The 21,035-nt window shown below is 38.9% G+C and overlaps 1 protein-coding gene across 1 annotated transcript; it reads right to left on the reverse strand.

Annotated features, from left to right (window-relative positions):
- Positions 1 to 6,050: 6,050 nt before the first annotated feature.
- LOC114310825 (norbelladine synthase-like) lies at positions 6,051 to 8,634 on the reverse strand. The gene is made up of 4 exons (XM_082915061.1): positions 8,451 to 8,634; positions 8,057 to 8,372; positions 6,367 to 6,446; positions 6,051 to 6,223 (listed from the first exon to the last, which is right to left on the reverse strand). The coding sequence occupies exons 1-4, from the start codon at positions 8,632 to 8,634 to the stop codon at positions 6,051 to 6,053; spliced, it is 753 nt and encodes a 250-aa protein (XP_082771187.1).
- Positions 8,635 to 21,035: the final 12,401 nt, after the last annotated feature.

A 21,035-nucleotide genomic window follows, 5' to 3' on the forward strand; every position in this document is an offset into this window, starting at 1 on the left:
TCTTTTCTAGACTCTCTATAGCTCAAGAGATTTAACTCGTGCTCTGATACCACTCTGTCACGACCCAAACCCGTCTCTATAGGTTTAGCGTCATGACCGGCTAGTAATCTTGGTTTACCTACGGCCTCTGTTAACAAAACATCTTTATATTAATTTGCGGGGCTTAGCGGAAGCAATATAAGATGTGAAGATAATCCATTAATCCGTGCTTATATGAAAAGATTTCACATTAAAGCTGCACAACCATTCATAAAGTGCATACATAACAAAAGCTTAAAACATCCAATCCATCCAACAAAACTCCACAATTTATAATTAAACAAAAAAAAAAAAAAAAAAAAACCCCTATAGAAAAACCAAAACAAAAGTTTGTAACAAAAGGGGTTTAGACTTTGCTTGGCTCCACACAAGTCCAAGCTGGATTTTTCTCAGAAGCTTTACAAAAGGCTGACAATGGGGTGACTCTGAGGCAATCTCTATCCTTGATACTCAACTTGCTCACCTACATATACATATAAATAGTGAGCTAGGGCCCAGCGAATAATAACAGAATAAAGAGGTTATATGAATGAAATTCGATAACATCTCAACTATCAATTCCAATTCTATTCAAATCTCGATATCAATAGCCGTTTCATTCAATTTATGTGACACATCTAGTAGAGTAATAATGCTTTAATGACAATAGGACCACAAGGGTCATTCAATGGGACCACGATGGGTCAATCAATATTCCATGTTCAATGTGATTACGTGCGTCTAGCATCAAAGATTTTTGTGATTCAATTGATCCATTGGGCCACGATATTGTTTCCCTCGAGTGAGGGCCAATGGGCCATGATATTGCTTTTCCCAGGTAAGGGCCTATTAAACAATAGGCAATAGGCCATGGTATTAAATCCCCTAAGTAAGGGCCTATTAAACAAATAGGCCATGGAATGATATCCCTCAAGCAAGGGCCTCACTAAAGGATGCCATAATTACAATTCAAATGGAACTTAATTCATTAAGGAAAATAACATTTCAATAAACAATTCCATCAATCATCATAACATTTCGATAAACTATTCAATCATTCATGTATCGATTTTGAGAATAATAACAATTTTGAAAGTAAATATCACTTGAACATATCATTATAAAGTTATTACTCATTGTGGGTTCCATCGATGCTAGGCCTCAGACGTCCACCAATTCAAAACACATAACAAATACGGAATTGCAGCACCATTCAATAACCATTTCACTTTAATTCAACTCTTCTTATGTGTTTCTAACTAATTCCATGATTATATGAGTTCAATTGGTACCTAAGAGTACTTGAAATGATATGAGGATGCAAGTATGCACTTAAAAGAGTTAGTCAAAATTTGCTGAAAACAGGGTCTCCGCTCGAGCGCAACTTTACTCGCTCGAGCGATCTGCAAAACTCTGTAAAAGTACTGGTTGCTTAATTTTTAGGCTCGAGCCAACTTTCTGTCGCTTGAGCCATGAGTAATGCAAAACAGGGTTCGCCCGAGCGCAAGTTTTGCCGCTCGTGCCACCATGCAATTCTCTATAAAACTTCTGGGAGCTTAAATTTTACGCTCAAGTGAATTGGTCGAATTCTAAATTTTCCAGATTTATTTCTGAAGCTTAAAACATGATTCCAAAGGCTTAAAGCTTGCAAGTTTGTTACAAAAACATGGAAAAACATTGTGTAACATGAAAACACTCTCAATTTGAAACCAATTTCTAAAAATCATGAACCAAATTCCAAAATCAAGCTTAAATCATGAGGTTGAAACCATGCATGACATGAATTGCACTCTTTTCTTTTCAAAACTCCATGCATGAGATGAGAAATGTTAGAACTATGAAATACCTTCAAAAATGTCAAGTATAGCTTCATGCATGTGGAAGATTTCATGAAATTCATACTCAAAATGATGATTCATGCATGCATGTACATAATCATGCTCAATTCCTCCATAATCAAGATGATCCTAGCTTATACTTCCTAAATTCATGAAAATGGTCTCAAAATTTGGTAAATTCATTTCTTACATGGATTATCTATAAGAATTAAGTATGGTTCGCATACCTAGAATTGAGTTCAAGTGCAATCCTAGCTCAAGTCTTCAAGTCTTCCACAAATTCTCTACAATTTTCCTCTCTCTCCCTCTCTCTCTCTCTCTAGAGTTGATTCTTCCTCACTTTCTCTCTAAAATCTCAGCAAAGTGTTGTATATATGAGCTCAAACATGATTAAGGCCTTATAGAGGGTGTGATTAGCTTAGGCTAATTAAGGTTTCTAAAGGATAATTAATCTCACTCAATTTGATTTATTCTAATTATTTCAATCCGAATCAAATTTCAATTAAAGTTTTCATAAAATTCTAAATATTCTAATTAGTCTATTAGGTTAGTCAATTTTGGTTTCTGAAGCCGTTTGGGCCTTCAAGTTTTGATTCTAAGCCAATAAGTGAACAAATATTCCATGTATCAATAGATAATTATAAAATTAAGCATATAATCACATAATTAAACACACAATCATGCAATTAAGCTTGTTGAAATAATTAAATATAATATTACGGAGGTTGGGGTTATCACAGTCTTCCTCCTCCGACAAAAGCTACATATATATATATATATATATATATATATGTGTGTGTGTGTGTGTGTGTGTGTGTGTGTGTGTGTTTGAATCTATGTAGCTATTCCATTATTTTGTTATCTTGTGGATGATTACTGGCATTAACACTGATTTGTTGTTTTTGCACAAGGTTAGAGCCAGATTTGGGAATCAAATATGAAGTTTTGAAAATGGGGATTGAAACACGGTTGAATATCTGAAGGTTTCAAAGAACACTTGATCAAGAATTAGTAGTTTGAATCGTTCTCAAAAAATGATGATCTGCATTTTGAGGGTTTTTGTGTGTGTGTGTGTGTGTATGTGTGTGTGTGTTGTTATTAAACACAAAGGTGTTTTCAAGGCTCAGATTTGGAAAATACTTTTTATGATGATGATGACGACTTTCCAAAACCTTAAATAGATAGGTATGTATATGAATGAATATATGTACTATGTATTTTGAACAAATAAGAAATAGATTGATAGGTATGTATGAATGCATGTATGCAATTTGCACAGATAAGAAATGGACAGATAGAAAAAATTGGCTTGGTCAATTTCAGCAGATAGGAAAAACTAGGATAAAAATTTCAATTGATAGAATTTCATACAGATAAAAATTCAACAAATAGAATTTGAACATATAGAAAAAAAAATATTAAAAAAAATTGAACAGAAAATAAAATTTGCACAGATATTTGAACAGATAAGGGGAAAAAATTTAAAAAGATAGAATTTTTTTTGTACAAATAGTTAAATTTTTTGAACAAATAATCAACAAAAGTCAACAGATAAAAAAAGTTAACAGATAAATTAAGAGATAAAATTAGAAACAAAATGTCTTCTAAAACTAACAAAAGGATTTCTCACCAAATTATTTCACAAATGTGGACCTTTCACCAACAAAAAATATTTATGAGACCTAATGTCTTAAATCCTCGCTACCTTGGACTTTTTAACAATTATCCCAATTTTGAAATTGTAGTTTCTATTATACTCTAATGTAAATTTACTAATAATGATAATATATATTAAATTTTAAAATAATTTTTTTCCCTCATGTATATCCTAACCACTTATATGTATTCTTTATATTAAAGTCTCTTTATCTTCTTTTTTTTTCAAATTTCAATTATATTCTGTTCATCTTTTTCCATACTCCAAAACTTCAATTCATCCCATCAAAACTTATTATTATCATCAATATCATTGTTTCTTATTATATTGTTACTCGTAAATAGAAAAAAAATTGAACAAAATCAAACAATAAATGAGAATACCCAATGCTACTACTCTTCTTCATCCCAAAAATCCAATCTTTGTCATGAGAAAAAATACAAACACACACACACACACACACACACACACACACACACATATATATATATATATATATATATATATATATACATACTCTACTTTTCATTGAACTTTTTGTTAACAGAAATTTTGGCACGTTATTTGGGTGCTGAGAAGTCATAAGAATAGTGAAGTATAACTTGGAAGTTAAATTGGGTTTGATTTCTTTTGATTCTATGACAATTTCTCGAGAATCAAACAAGAAAATGAAAGGAGATATTAGCTCTGCCACTCAAATTACCGATGGCACAACTCTTTTTCAGCCTAAAAATTCAATCTTTCTCATAAGAAAAACACAAACACATATATATAGATATCCTCTACTTTTCATTGAACATTTTTGTTAGAAGAAATTTTGACATGTTGTTTGGAACTGAAAAGTCATAAGAATAGTGAAGGGTAATTTGTGAAAAAATATAAGATATATTGAGAGCAAATTATAACTTTAAATAATTTAGAGAATATTAAAAAATTGGACGTACTAAATAATTTGTCTAGTGCAAATAAAATTACCTGAAATTATATGGGAAGAAATTAAGTAGATGTAGTGCTGTTTTTGATTAGGTCTTTAGTATAACACCCATCAATGAACTGGACTTAGGCCCATACACCGCTAAATGACATGATTGAGCATGAGGACTTAGGCCCATGTGCTGCAAATATAAGCAGAAAATAATACAGCAACGCAATAATTTGTGATAATAAGTTAATGCGATATAAATTAATTAATTCTATAGAGGACACAGATAGATTGAACCGTTTAGTCTCGTGAGATCTATTATAATTCTCATTTCGATAATTTGAAATGTCTATTTTTAAAGTCACAATGTCTAGATTATTTATGTAAAAAATCAAATCGATTTAATAACAGTATATATATGTTAGTTTATGACATTTATTTGCAAAAAACTAAAAAACACATATTATTTGAAAAATAGACCATTTATTTTTTGAAAGCTAAATGTAATAAACTAATGTGGCTACAATTATCAGATCAACCTAATAATGGATGATCTACATATTGTAATCTAAAAAATAAACGATTCGAATTATTGAGATGAGACCCGTGGTTGACTTTACAAGTCCAAACATATAAATTGTTTTTTACATTTATCTTGCTTGAGATTTTAAAATCCCGTTAGAATATCTCCAACGCTTCATCAAAATTTTCATCAAATTTAAGTAAAAATTTGATGAAAAGTTTGATCTGATATGATACACTCCAACGGTTTTTATTAATTTTACCGGTCTTTCGGTTAAGAGTAAATTTTCATCAAATTCATCTCAAAACCAGGTTGTTTAGGAGGTTGTCCATCCAGTCGTCCACCAACGGTCACCTGCAAAATTTGATGAAAAATTAAACGCTTCCTTAATTTGATGAAAAATATACCGCTCATTTCATTTGATATCAGTTTGATGAAACGGTTAGAGCACCGTTTGCATCAATTTTTTCATCAAATTTGAATTTGATAAAAGATCTGTGATACAACGTTAGAGATGGCCTTAGTGATGCACATTATATCTGAGAAAGAAAAGCCTATAACTTTGCCACATTGGTCTCTTTATATTATTAGCTTATGTACCGTGTGTTTGACAAGTATCAAATTTTAATTTGTCAAATATTCTATCATGTAAGGTTTAACCTCAATGTCACATTATTATGGATGATTTATAAATGATAAATTAGAAGATGTAACATTGTCATTTTCATAAAGACTTTGTCGTCAATAGTTTAAAATCCTAAAACATTGGTTTCTTAATAATTCACTCAATTAATATAATAACTCTAATGCTTTGTTTTTTTCATTTGAATGAAATGAAATAGAATGATGATTTCATCATAATATTCATCTTCACGTTTGGTTCACTTAAAAAAATAAAATATGTATATATATATATATATTGCAAATAAATTAAGGGAAAATTATTCTAAGGTCTTTCTCCCATTTTTAATAATGGATGAGGTCCACAATATTATTTTGTGATGTCTAATGTCCCTCAACCCCACATTCATATATCACAGAGGAATTTGACTCTCTCAAATCAACTTCCCGATCTCGATCTCATCATCATCATCATTCATTCCTCAATCGAAAACACCAATAGCCATAACAGAACAGAGCATAAGAGAGAAAGAGAAAGGGTTGTTTCCTCACAGTCACAGAGTACACGCCATGGACGAACAAGATCCCTATCTCCCTATCGGGTTTCCAAGTACCCGTGGGAAGAACAACAACAGTTGCAACAGCTGCAACAAAACACAAAACAATCTTCAAATACTTCTTCGACCCTATCTTTCTCATCTTCCAAAGGAAGTCACAGGAAACGGAGATTCAAAGACTTTTTCTTGTTCAAGAGCGTGTCAGAGGGGTGAGTATCGGACAGAGATACACTCAGGAAATAAGCGATTTTGTTCAAGAAACATGAAGATGCCAAGAACTCTTCGAGCTTCAAATCCATAGAAGGATCCACTACGAGAAGAAAATGGGACAGTTTATTCAGAAGCAAAAGAGAAACAATAATTATAAGCAAATCAGAGAATTTGGGAAAGATGAGGAATGGGGTTGGAAGAGAAGAGAGAACTGCAATTTTCTCTAATTTGATCAATTTTCTCTAGTTGAGTCAAAACACAATTTTCTCAGACATGTTTAATTTTCTCTGTAATGTTCAATTTTCTCTGGATTTCTCCGGTTTAGAATTTCTCTAGAAGAGAAAAAAGAACTATAATTTTCTCTGGTTTGATTAATTTTCTCTAGTTGAGTCAAAATACATTTTTCTCTACCTTAAATAATTTTCTGTATGATGTTAGAATCTTGTGACAAAATGGGACAAAAGAGAAATTTTCAAATGCATTTTGTTGAGTGATAGAAGTTAGAATCCTGTTATTGAAGTAGGATCAGTATTAGTTGTAAGTCATTTTTAAAAGATTGTGAATTAGATTGTCATAATGTTGGTATTTACCTCCACAATTGGTATTAGTTTTCAAGTTGTAGGTTGCACAAATTTGAACTCAGGGAAATTTCAATTTTCTCTGGGTTTGGGAAGTTCAGAATTTTTCAATTTTCTTTGGTTTGAAACCACCACTCAGACCACCACTGCATTCATCAAAGGCAGTGGTAGAGATATCAAAGATGAATTGTGAGAAAAAAGTACTAAAATCTTGAAGAGATTTGTAAACTAGAGAAAATAGTGAAGAGATCTGAATAATGATGAAACCTTTTGAATTTTCTCTAGATTTGGCAATTTTCTCTGGATTACCCTTAATTTTTCTCTGGATTTGACAATTTTCTCTGGATCAAATTTTCTTAGAATCGATATTGAGGGACCTTAGATATTATGAAAATATTAGATGTCCTTTATACTATAAAATCTTAATTCTAGGAACCTTAAAAAAAAATCCCCCATAAATTAATTATTCACCATTATAAACGGAAAGCAAAAATTTGCCTCTAAAATAGTGCAACATGTCTGGTTTATTGGCATTCTTGAAGAAATTAATTCCATTCATGTTTTTGTTAGTAACGCGTATATATGTCCAATTTTGGTGATGATTTTTGTTTTTATTTTCTGTCTTCTTCTTCTTCTTCTTTTTTATTTTTTTTATTTTTTAATTTTATTTTTTATATAGGAGATAAAATAAGAACATCAATATCCTTAAAACTAAGATCAAGCATAGCCATTCTGGCATTAACCAAGCAGAAATTTCTAGATAGAAATTACATTTAGATGATGTGACAATGGTTGGTTTTTTGAAATAATAAATTAAAATGGTAATCGTTTTAATTAGAAATAAAAAGCACAAAAGAACACATTATTTTGTTTGATAATATTCCGGTTAGTAATTGAGAAATTGGCTTCTAATAAAAAAAATAAAAAATAAAAAGAGAAAATGAAAAGGTTTTCCTCCAACAGTGCAACAAACAAGGATTTTAAAAATTATGCAATAACATCAATATCTAACATGGGGCAGAACAGAACAAGACAAGGACATGGAACAGAACAGAACAAAACAAGGATTGGATTTGAAGATATCAAAGTGCATATACTTGTGCATATATCAACTTTTAATTAAGTTAATTACATTTTGTTCTTGTTGTTCTTCAAGTTCATGAGATAGTTGGAGGCAGCTTCCATAATCATCACCAATGGTTGGATGCTGACCATGGAGGAGGCATTAGCATTAGTAGTAGCAGCAGCAGCATCTTCTTTGACTTCATACTCAATTGTGGATCCTGTAATGCAACTTTCCTCCCCTTTCTCTATCATTTCAAGTCGAACCCGAAACAAACTGAATCCAAAATCAAGATATCCTCCTTCGACAACCTCTGTTTCCTTCACTCTCTTCTTATCATCTATCTTGGTAAACTTCTCCTTGTACGACGAAAAACCAGGTGTCCCTAAAATTTTATTTAATTTGTTGTCACAAAAAAAAAAAGAGCATAAAATGGCATATATGTTGTTAAATAAATATATACCTGGTGGAAATATTATGTTGAGAATGGTCCTAACTCCTCCATCACCTTGTATGACATCAATTTTTTCGATAACATTAGGGAGTTCTTCTCCGATGAACTTGGCAAGTTGGAGAGTCCCATATAGTTCCCAAGCTTGGCTCGCCGGCACGTTTACTTCAATCTCCTCTAAAACTCTTCCCAACATTTTTCTTCTATCTTCTTCTTCTTGGTGATGGTGGTGGTGTGTATATATATATATATATATATATGTGTGTGTGGGGATATATTTTTGAGTACCAACACGTGGCAAGGTGACGCCGACGTGTCAATCAAGGTGCCACGTGTCCTGGTCGTTATGCCGAGGTCATCTCAGTTAGACCGAGGTTATCTCCGAAGATATCGGAATCCGAGATAAGCGGATAAGAGATAAGGGACAAGAGTCCTAGAATAAAGAAGAGACTTAGCCCAGATAAGGATGAAGCTCTTAGAGAGTTTTTCTTTATCTCTTGAGGAGTCCAAAGTAAGTACTGAAGAGGAATCCATAGAAGTCAGGCTTCTATTGGGATTAGGATTGAGGTAACTATAAAAGAGAGGCACCCCCATGGGTCTAAGGTACGCAATTTATATTCTGTCTAGTGAATTAAGCACTTTTGATTATCTTTGAGAGATATACTGACTTGATCATCGGAGTGCCCCCGGGTGGACGAACCACCGCCGGAATCTTCTCTTTCTGTTACAGGTTAGCCAGGTGCCATCTATTCTGCCAGTGTTCTCCAGCTGAATACTGAGTTGGGCAGTGCGATAGGAAAATCACCCACACAATCTGGCGCCGTCTGTGGGAAAGAAAGTAGAATAGATGGCCAGTAACGAACAGAAAGAAAAGATTGGGGACGACACTCTTGCTGAGAGTAGGAGACCTATTGACCTTGATATCACAGGAGACGAATGCAACGCAGAAACTCATGACCAGAATCACAAAGTGAAAGACGTCGGCCAAACTGGCGACGCACCAAAAAAACCAGATCGAAGTGGATACTACAACGAGGATGACCTCCAGGTTTGGAATGATAGGTCCCTACGGAGGGACGAAGAGGTAAAAGAGATGGCAAACAAATTGGCAGACCTACAGTCGGTCGTCAATTTCATGATGCAAAATAACGTCATGCAGCCACCGTTCCCGCTGCAGGACACGCCGATCCCAGCGGCCAATGCCCAGAAGGGAGGGCAGAAAACAATCCCCATAGCCCCTCAGCACAACGGGAGCGAAAGATACTCTTACCGACCATCCAGGGAAGTCAGACGAAGAGAGTCAAGAAGAGAAGAATCACGAAGGACGCACCGTACAAAGGAGGCAGACCCTAAAGGACATCGGCATGTTCAGGGACAGGCACTGTGCTTCGACACAACTCGTGGAGAGGGGTCGAAAAGGACTCACCACGAAGCTGAAAGTAACGCACCAAAAAGACTGAAAGCAGGAGATAGCCGAGCTCCTGGACAGAGCAAAGAAGACTTAAGAGATTACCTCAAGAGGAAGCAACAAAATGCCTACGTCGAGGTAACCTCCCCAGATAAGCCGAGGACACCATTCTCGGTGGAATTAGACAGGTTTGAGGCGCTGAAGAGATTCAGTATACCGAGATTTCAAATATACGATGGTAAGTCAGACCCCAACTTCCACGTTGGACTATATTTGAACTCAATGGCATTATATAGTGGGAACGAGCCGTTGCTCTGCAAAGTGTTCCCCTCATCCTTCGGGGAGATTGCATCAGATTGGTTCCACAAACTACCAAAGAGAAGCGTGAAGACTTGGGAAGGCCTGGCCGAGATGTTTGTGGCCAGGTTCATGACAAACAAGCTGCAGCCATTAAGGGTGGACGCATTGATGGCTTTGGAGATCAGCAAGGATGAAGGCCTTAGGGCCTATGCAAAAAGATACTATGAGGTGTTCAATCGAATACCCGAATGTAATCAAGAGGTGGCAGTCGTATCTTTCAAGAACGGCTTAAAAGACAACTGTCCACTACGAAAGTCTTTGGCAAAGACATTGCCAAAAAGTATGGAAGAACTCATGGTAAGAATCGAGAAGTATGCCAGAGCCGAAGAAGACACGTCGGGGGCTAAGGAGATAAAACAAGAGAAAGGAAACGGCTCGCTGAAGCGAGGCCGAGGTAACAATGGATCGAGCAAACAAGAAGTAGAACTGAGGGCCACACAGGCAGTAACAACTGTGTTTCGAATCCCGATTTACAAAGTCTTGGATCAAATTCGGAACCAACCCTATTTCAGAACGCCAGAGAGGACTCCAGGAGAGTTCATGGGAAGAAACATTAGTAGACATTGTGCCTACAACAATGAAGATGGGCATACAACTCAGGGTTGTAGAGCCCTGAAAACACATTTGGAAGACCTGGTGAGACAAGGACATCTGAGAGACCTTGTCAATGAGACTGGGACAAGAGAAGAACGGGCAAGGTTGCCTCAGGCGCCAACAGCCCCACCCCCCCAGCACAGCAGCCGCAGGCAGAAGGACCTCGGGTAATCAACGTAATCTACTCGAAGGTTAACGAAAACGAAATCTGAGGAGAGACCTAGAAGGTAAAACACCTACAACATGTCAACCAAGTCGGGGAGAAAAGACGCCGGGTAGAAGAGTGCCAGGGACCAATGATAACCTTTACTGAAGTCGACCTAGAGATGGTCTAACATCCGCATAATGATGCCTTGGTAGTATCTCTCCAGGTTGGGGAGTGCCAAGTGAAACGCATCCTGGTTGACCAAGGCAGCTCCTGTGACATCATGTACGTCCGATGTTACAAGGAGCTCGGCCTTCACCCAGATGATATGGAACAATCCAATGGCCCAATGATTGGGTTCAATGGAACGCCGACATGGCCACTGGGAACAGTAAGCATGGAGGTGCAGGCTGGCACCAGGAAGATCAAGACAAAATTCACCATCATCGACACACCCTCCCCTTACAACATCATCTTGGGAAGGCCATGGTTGCATGCAATGGGGGTAGTTCCCTCAACATTGCATCACCTATTGTGATTCCCAACAGAGCATGGGATAGAGGAAGTCAGAGGCGATCAGCTGCAGGTGAAGAATTACTCCATGGCAGCAATGAAATCTACCTGCAGCATACGAGAGCCAGAAAAGACAGAAATTGAATATGAGGACGTGGAAGTCCTAGAAGACGTCGGCAAGGAGCCGGCCGAGAAGAGCGAAGAGGCACTGAAGAAAATCCTCGTCCAGGATGGGGATGAAGAACGCTTCTTTCTTCTCGGCTCGGGCTTAGCCGAAGAGGAGGAAAAAGAATTTGAAGCTTTTTGAGAACAAATATTGAGGTGTTCGCTTGGACACCTTACGAAATGCCTGGCATTGACCCCGAGGTCACTTGCCACAAACTGAATGTTGACAGGTCGGCCAAACCTGTAATTCAACGAGCCAAAAGACCGACATTGATGCACGTCGAATCAGTAGAGGAAGAAGTAAACAGACTTCTGGAGGCCAGGGCCATTAGAGAAGTACACTACCCGACATGACTATCCAATACAGTGGTGGTAAAGAAGAAGAACGGTAAATGGAGGGTCTGCGTAGACTTCACCAGCCTCAACAAAGCCTGTCCCAAAGACAGCTTTCCTCTACCCAAGATTGACTAGCTAGTAGATGCCACTTCAGGGCATGCAAAAATGAGCTTCCTAGACGCCTACAGGGGATACCACCAGATAGCCATGTACCCCCCAGACGAAGAGAAGACCGCGTTCATCACCCCAAAAGGCCTGTACTGTTACAGAGTAATGCCTTTTGGGTTGAAAAACGCAGGATCAACCTACTAAAGGCTGGTAACCAAAATGTTTAAACACCTGATTGGCCGAACAGTAGAAGTCTACATTGACGACATGGTCGTTAAGACCAAGGAGCCTGAGGGTCATCTTGCCGATCTAAAAGCAGTCTTTGAAATCCTTAAAACATATTAGCTCCAACTCAATGCATCGAAGTGTGCATTTAGAGTTGGATCTAGTAAGGTTTTAGAATACCTGGTGACTAGAAGGGGCATCGAGACCAGCAGATCAAATCAAGGCCATCCTGGAGTAGAAGAGCCTGACGTCGGCAAAACAGGTGCAGATGCTAACTGGAAGGGCCGTAGCCCTGAACAGATTCATCAGCAGAAGCTCAGATAAGTGCAGACCTTTCTTCAACTTGGTGAAGAAAGCCATAGACTTCCTGTGGACAGAAGAATGCGAAGTCGCTTTGGCCGACCTGAAGAAGTACTTGACCACAGCTCCAGTTCTTTCAAACCCAGAACTTGGGGAGGAGCTGTTCCTGTACTTAAACGTTTCAGAACATGCGATAAGTGCAGTACTAATCCGAGAAGAAAAAGGGCAGCAAAGGGCAGTTTACTATGTAAGCAAAACCCTAGTCGACGCAGAAACGAGGTATCTACCCTTAGAGAAATTAGCACTAGCTTTAGTAATAGCTTCAAAGAAGTTGAACCATTACTTCTAGGCCCATAAAATTGTGATGCTAACAGAGCACCCCTTGAAGTCCTTACTGCGACAAGGAGACCTGACAGGAAGAATAGCCAGGTGGGCAGTCATCCTAGGCCAGTATGACCTGGAGTACAGGCCAAGGACAGTAATTAAAGGCCAGGTTCTGGCTGACTTCGTGGCTGAGCTCACACCAGAATCCATCGAACATCAGGCTCCGTTGAGCCAGGATGAACGATGTCCATACAAGCAAGGAGAAGCCCAAACAAAGGCAAAAGAACAAAAGAAAGCAGAAAAACTCAGACCCTGCAGCATTTACATCGGCGACTCCTTTTGAATGTTCGTTAATGGGAGTTCAAACCGACAAGGAGCAGGGGCAGGAGTAGTATTGATATCCCCAGATGGGCAGGTACTAGAACAGTCAATTCGTTTGGGGTTCAAGGCCTCAAACAATGAAGGAGAGTATGAAGCACTCATTGTAGAACTGAAGTTGGCAGCAGCAGTGCAAGCAGATGAGGTAATAGTTTTTTGTGATTCACAACTGATAGTTAACCAGACAATAGGCGAGTTTGTAGCCCGAGATGAACGAACGTCGGCCTATGCAAAGGAAGTCATCAAACTGTCAGCCTTGTTTCAGAACTGCCGACTACTTCAGGTAAGCCGAGATGATAACAGCCACGCCGATGCGTTGGCTAACCTAGCTAGTGCAGTACAACCTGGAAAAGCAAGGACAATAATGATTGACTACCTGTCGGGCCCGAGCATTGAACCAGTAACCACAGAGCATGAAGCAATGTGCGTAGACATGGGACCAAGCTGGATGGATGCAATTGTTGCGTTCCTAAAAGAAGGAAAGCTGCCAGATGACCGCAAGGAGGTACACAAGATCAGATTGAAGTCGGCAAGATTCAGTCTGACAGCAGAAGGACATCTCTACAGAAGGTCCTTCACTGGACCCATTTTAAGGTGCGTACATCCTTTACAAGTTGAAGATTTTTTATATGAAATTCATGAAGGAATTTGTGGAAGGCACGCCGGGGGCAGATCACTCGCCTATAGGGCCATTACCCAGGGGTATTGGTGGCCTTACATGCAAAAAGATGCAGAAGCCTACGTGAAGAAGTGTGAACAATGCCAAAGGTTCGTATCTTTGATACACCAGCCAGCTGCTGACCTGAACCCTGTATCCAATCCTTGGCCATTTGCCCAATGGGGCATGGATCTCATTGGGCAATTACCCCAAGCAACTGGACAAAGAAAGTACTTGGTGGTAGCAGCGGACTACTTCACAAAATGGATAGAAGCTGAACCTCTTGCCAAGATCCGAGATGTGGACGTGAAGAACTTCATTTGGAAAAACATTATCACCAGGTATGGGATTCCAAGAGCAATTGTTGCAGACAATGGAACTCAATTTGACAGTAAGCTAATCAAGAACTTCTGTGCAAAGTTCAATATCAAGAACTACTTTTCAACCCCAAGCTTTCCACAAAGCAATGGACAAGCAGAAGCATCCAACAAAATAATTCTGGATGGAATAAAGAAGAGGCTGCAGGCAGCAAAAGGCAAGTGGGTAGACGAATTGCCCAATGTACTCTGGGCATATCGGACTACGTCGAGAAGATCAACAGGGGAATCCCCCTTCGCCATGGCTTATGGCACAGAAGCAGTCATTCCGCTGGAGATCGGCATCTCAGGAATCAGAACCCAAGGAGTAGAGAACGGGACTAATGATGTACTCTTAGCCCAAGATCTAGATCTTTTAGAAGAAATGTCACGACCTAAACCCGCCCCTATGGGTTTAGCACCGTAACCGGCCAGTGATCCGAGATTACCAAAGGCCTACATAACAGTAATACAGTAATACAGTAATACAGAGTACAGGGGCTGGCGAAAGCCAATACAGTAAATAAACAATGTCCAATGAGCTGTGATAATCTGTATACAAAAAGACTTTTCATTCAAATATATACAGTCGAACAGAAACAGTATGTACGTTTATACAATCATTCAGTTCAGGGACCTAGTCCCTATTAAACAGTACAGTACAGTCTACAAAATGATTACAGAGACAGAAGGGGGAATTAAAACACCCCTAAGCCATAACTTGCTAGGCTCGGAACCTCGCTTTGAGGCACATAGGTTGGCTCGACAAAACTGGAGTTACCCCGACGTTTCTAGCTGTGGTCTGGTGCCTGTACACCTACATATATATATGAGCAGTGAGCTAAAACCCAGTGAATAACACAATGCGTAAAGGGGTTAAGAATGAATGTCCTTACAGTAATGAAAACAGTTCATTAAATCAGTATTTCAGTCATTCAGTCAGTGCAGACATATGTGGTACATCCATTAGCATAACGGTACAGTAAACAGTAGGTCTTAAAAGAACGAACAGTCAATGATGGCCATCAATCAGTAAACAGTAGTGGTTCCAACAAGGGAACCGACAGAGATCTCTATAACAGTAACAGTAAACAGTAGCTGCTAAGGATGCCACAATACAGTTCAGAATATAGGACATACATTCATTCAATTAACAGTATCAGTTCAGAAAGCAGTACAGTTCAATTGTTCAGAAGATAATCATTTTGAACATATCTTTACACAGTTGTTGCTCACAGAGTTCTGGGCTACAATAAAGCTAGAGTGCGTCTCCAGTCGCCAACCCTACACAGTTACAGATAAAACACACACTAAGCTATACAGTCGGGAAAATAATAACCTAATCCCTAATTTGCCTCGGTGTGGTTCTGCATCTATATCCTCATTAAGATGTTTTAAACTAGGCCTAAGAATACCTAGGATGGGATGAGGATGCAAAGATGCACTTTAAAAGCATTTTCAGTCTTTTCAAAAAACAGGGGTCACGCTCGAGCAAGGGTTACTCCGTTCGAGCGGACATGCAGACAAAGGTTTCTGCTCGAGCGTAGACTTACCCGCTCGAGCGTTCTGCAAAACAGTCAAAAGTGCTGGATAGGCAAAAATCACGCTCGATTGGACGCTCGACGCCCGCTCGAGCATGAGACACAATGTCCCGCTCAAGCGTCAATTATTCCGCTCGAGCGGACTTCAAAACAGAACAAAAATGCTGGGAGCACGATTTCCACGCTCGAGCGCCAGTCACCCCACTTGAGCATGAGTCCAAATTCTGGAAATTCCAGATTTGAACCTCAAGCTCAAAACCAAGTTTTAAACCATAAATTTTAATCCTCTTGGGCCAATTTTCCAGAAAACTCATCAAAACTCATACTTTAACATGATTCAAAGCTCAATTTGTAAAATCAAAGCCTAAGGGTGTTTCAAACAAACTCAATTTGAAACCAATTTTCATGAACATGCAAGAAACATGACATGCATGGATTTAAACCATTTCAAAGCTTCAATTTGATGCTCTAGTGAGCCAATTCTTTTTAAAACAAGATGAAATCATGGACTTAACATAACCATGAGCATGCATGTGATAATTTCATGAAGGACAACTTCAAACTTCAAAGTAAAGGCATGCATGCATGAACTAGGCACCAATTCAATATCATGAGACCAAAACTTGACTTAAATCACTAGAGGCTCAAGAACCACGCATGAACAAGCTTAAATACAACAAGGAGAGGTTGAAATTCCTTACCTAAGTCTTGAATTAGAGGTATGGAGGCTCAAGAAGGCAAATCTCTCACAATTTCTTCAAGATTCCAAACAATTCAAGATGAATTCACTCTAACTCCCTATTCTTCCTCTCTAGTCGGCTATACACTCAAGAGTAATGGCTGAGCAAATGTTTGTAATGCAAGACTAAGCCTTAGACAAGGTTTGGTGTAGTGGCCCACTCAAATGGCAAGGTTGTAGTTAAGTCAAACTATGTAATTTCTCAATAATTAACCTAATTTAATCGTATCTAATCAGTTTTCAGGTAACTACACCATAAAATCACATAAATTACGATGATCATAAAACACTAATCGATTTCCGGTTTTTCCGCCGATAAGGCCTTCAATTTGCAGTTTAAACATAAAAACTGAACAGATAATTAAACAGTCAACAGATAGACATACAGTTAAATAGATATACTTAGTCAAATCAATTCCATATTTCAGTCAGTCAGTTCAGTATTTAATCAGTTCAATTATCAATCATAATCAGTTTCAGTTTAACGGTAATCAGTGGTTATTCGGTAAACAGTGACGAGGGTTGTTACAGTCTCCCCTCCTTAAAAAGAGTTTAGTCCTCTAAACTCGAATTACCTTCATTCTGGAAGAAAACAGGGTTCAGTGGAAACAGTTCAGGATATCTTTTAGCCATGTCATCTTCCCTCTCCCAAGTGGCATACACGCCACCATGGTTTTGCCAGTCAACTTTCACTAACGGGATCTCTTTGTTTCTCAATTTCTTGATCCGTCTGTTTACAATTTGAATAGGCCGTTCCTCGTAAGTGTAGTTATCACTCAGCACTACACGAGTAGGCTCTATCATATGGAAAGGATCCCGGAGGTAGTCCCTCAACATAGAAATGTGGAAGGCGTTGTGCATATGCTCCATTTCAGGAGGAAGCGAGACTTGATACGCCACCGGATTGATTTTCTCAATAATTTCATATGGTCTGACGTATCTCGGCGCTAACTTGCCTTTGACTCCAAAACGAGTCTGGTCTTTCATCGGTGTCACTTTCACAAACCCGTGATCACCCACTTCATATTTTCTATCCCGTCTTCTGACATCAGCATAACTTTTCTGTCTGCTCTGCGCGGTTTTCAATCTCTGTCGTATCAGTTTCACTTTCTCAGTCATTTCGTATACAATCTCGGGCCCAAGCAAAGGCCCATCTCCAACTTCTGCCCAGCAAATCAGAGATCTACATTTTCTGCCATACAGTGCCTCGAAAGGCGCCATACCAATACTCGAATGATAGCTGTTGTTGTAGGCGAATTCAGCTAAGGGCAAATGGCTTTCCCAATTTCCCTGAAAATCAAGGACACACATTCTCAATAAATCCTCCAGAGTCTGGATGGTCCTTTCTGATTAACCATCTGTTTGAGGATGATAGGCACTACTCAGTCTCAATTCGGTACCCAATGCAGTCTATAAGCTTTGCCAAAATCTCGATGTAAACTTCGAATCCCTGTCAGAAACAATGGACACAGGCACTCCATGCAGTCTAACAATTTCATCAATATAGAGTATAGCCAATTTGTCCGCATTATAAATTGTCTTAACAGGTAAGAAGTGAGCAGATTTAGTTAGTCTATCAATGATAACCCAAATTGAGTCCATACCTTTACTGGAGCGAGGCAATCCCACAATGAAATCCATGGTGATATGCTCCCATTTCCACTCCGGTATCGGTAAGGGCTGCAATAAGCCTGCGGGTCGTTGAAGTTCGGCTTTGACTTGTTGGCAATGAAGACATTTCAATACAAAGTCAGCAATTTATTTCTTCATTCCCGACCACCAGAAATTCAGTTTCAGATCTTGATACATTTTCCTATTCCCTGGACGGATAAAAAATTTTAAAATGTGGCCCTCTTGCAGAACTCTTCTTTTCAATTCAGAATCATTTGGTACGCACAGTCTTTCTTGAAATTTCAGTACATTACTTTCGAATTTGAAACCCGGTCTTGGTTTGGATTCCCTTTCTTCGATGATCTTCTTCAAGAAGTCATCCAGTTGCTGTTTTTCTTTAATCTCTTCAATCAGTGCTGGTTGAGTTGAAATAGCAGCTATTGTTCCACCTTGTTCTCATAAAACAATTTCAATCTCATATTTTTCAAGGTCACAAAGTAATTCGTTCTGCCCGATAAGCAAACAAGCTAAATTTCCAGTCGATTTCCGGCTCAGTGCATCGGTAACGGAGTTGGCTTTTCCCGGATGGTAAAAAATCTGTAAGTCATAGTCTTTAATCAGTTCTAGCCATCTCCGCTGTCTCATGTTCAGTTCTTTCTGTGTGAAGAAATATTTCAGACTCTTGTGGTCGGTATATACTTCACATGTCGCCCCATACAGATAGTGACGCCAGATTTTCAATGCAAATACTACTACAGCAAGTTCCAGATCATAGGTCGGGTAGTTCTTTTCATGCGGTCTCAATTGTCGGGAAGCATAGACAATTACTCTCCCATTCTGCATTAAAACACACCCCAAACCCTTATGAGAAGCATCACTAAATATGGTAAAACCATCCGTGCCTGAAGGTAAGGTAAGAATTGGTGCGGTCACGAGTCAAGTCTTCAACTCTTGCAAAGCTGATTCCCTTTGGTCAGTCCAGTCAAATGACATCCCCTTCTATGTCAGTTGAGTTAATGGTAAGGCAATTTTGGAGAAGTCTTTGACAAATCTTCGGTAATACCCGGCTAGTCCCAAAAAGCTTCAAACTTCTGTCACATTTGTTGGTCTAGGCCAGTTCACTACAGCTTCAATTTTCTGCGGATCAACAGAAATTTCATCTTTGCTAACAACATGCCCCAAAAACATAACATGATCAAGCCAAAATTCGCATTTAGACAGTTTAGCATAAAGTTTCTGTTCTCTTAGGGTCTGTAGGGCAAGTCTCAGATGTTGTTCATGTTCTTCTCTAGTCTTAGAATAAATTAGGATGTCATCAATGAATACAACAATAAAGTCATCGAGGAATGGTTTAAAGATTCTGTTCATGAGGTCCATAAATGCAGCAGGTGCATTCTCCAAAAGGCATAACTAAAAACTCGTAATGTCCATACCTCGTTCGAAAAGCAGTTTTGTCAATGTCCTCTAGTTTAACCTTCAACTGATGGTATCCTGATCTGAGGTCAATCTTAGAGAACACTTGAGCACCTTGTAACTGATCAAATAAGTCATCAATACGCGGTAATGGGTATTTATTTTTCACAGTTACCTTGTTCGGTTCACGGTAGTCAATGCACAGTCTCAGTGAGCCGTCTTTCTTCTTCACAAATAAAACAGGAGCGCCCCATGGCGAAGTGCTAGGCCTGATGAATTTCTTATCCAGCAGTTCTTGCAGTTGCACTTTCAATTCTTTCAGTTCAGTTGGAGCCATTCGGTAAGGAGCTTTAGATACTGGCTGCGTTCCCGGAATCACATCAACGGTAAATTCAATCTCTCTGTCAGTCAAATCCCCTGGCAGATTATCTGGGAAAACATCTGGGAATTCTCTGACTATAGGAATACTGTTCACATTAGCATCATCTTCAGTAGATACAATCAATACAGAATACATATATCTCTTACACCCCTTTCTAATCAATTTAACAGCTTTCACAGATGAAATCAAATACGGAGGAGATACTACTCTAACCCCATTAAACACAAATTCGGGTAAACCCGGTGGATGGAAAACTACTTGTTTCGTTACACAGTCTATGGTAGCATGGTATTTCGCTAACCAGTCCATTCCCAATATTACGTCAAAATGATCAATGTTCAAAGGCAGTAAGTCAATAAACAAATGTGCATCTCCAACAATAATTTCACAAGCAGGATACATGTATGCACAGGTCATAGATTCCCCAATGGGTGATGATACAGCTAACAGATAATTCATGGGTTCTAATGGTCTATTCAGTTTTTGCGAAAAAGCATGCGACACATACGAATGCGTAGACCCCGAATCAATCAGTACATAAGAATTTTGAGTACAAATAGAGAGAATACCTGACACAACGGTCTCGGTATTCTGCACGTCTCTCGGTACTAGGGCGAACACTTGGCCCTGCCTCACAGGCTCTTTCCCGGTAGCTTTGGGGTTCGGTTTTGGTGCAACAGTTGACGCTGCCACGATTGGTGCAGCTTTACTATTGGCTTGCGAAGCAGAGGGGTAGTCTTTAACCATGTGGCCCACCTTGCCACACCTATAACAGGCTCCAGATATTTTATAACAGACCCCTTTGTGCTTCTTGCCACACTCAGAACAGGGTGGTATGAAACCACTTCCTTGGCTGGGGCTAGTTGTTGACCCCGTATTCTGTTTCTTGTTCAATGGGTTATGCTTGCCTTTCTTGAATTTAAAACCCTGCCTTTTACCACGCCATTCAGACACTGGTGTTTCAGTTTTCAGTGCCTCGATGTTCGATTCAGCCATCAAGGCTCGGTCAAGAACATTTACATAGTTCGGTAGCTTCAAAAC

The sequence above is a fragment of the Camellia sinensis genome, chromosome 1 (assembly GCF_055761805.1).
Source record: "Camellia sinensis isolate YWXY chromosome 1, ASM5576180v1, whole genome shotgun sequence".
Lineage (NCBI taxonomy): Eukaryota > Viridiplantae > Streptophyta > Magnoliopsida > Ericales > Theaceae > Camellia > Camellia sinensis.

Bases quoted from the DNA above. Each gene is read 5' to 3' on its own strand.
- LOC114310825 (XM_082915061.1), bottom strand. From the start codon at position 8,634: ATGTTGGGAAGAGTTTTAGAGGAGATTGAAGTAAACGTGCCGGCGAGC. The intron at 8,373-8,450 runs GTATATATTTAT...ATAAAATTTTAG, and splicing joins CAACATAATATTTCCACCAG to GGACACCTGGTTTTTCGTCG. The intron at 6,224-6,366 runs GTATCTCTGTCC...GTTTTGTTGCAG, and splicing joins AAATCGCTTATTTCCTGAGT to CTGTTGCAACTGTTGTTGTT.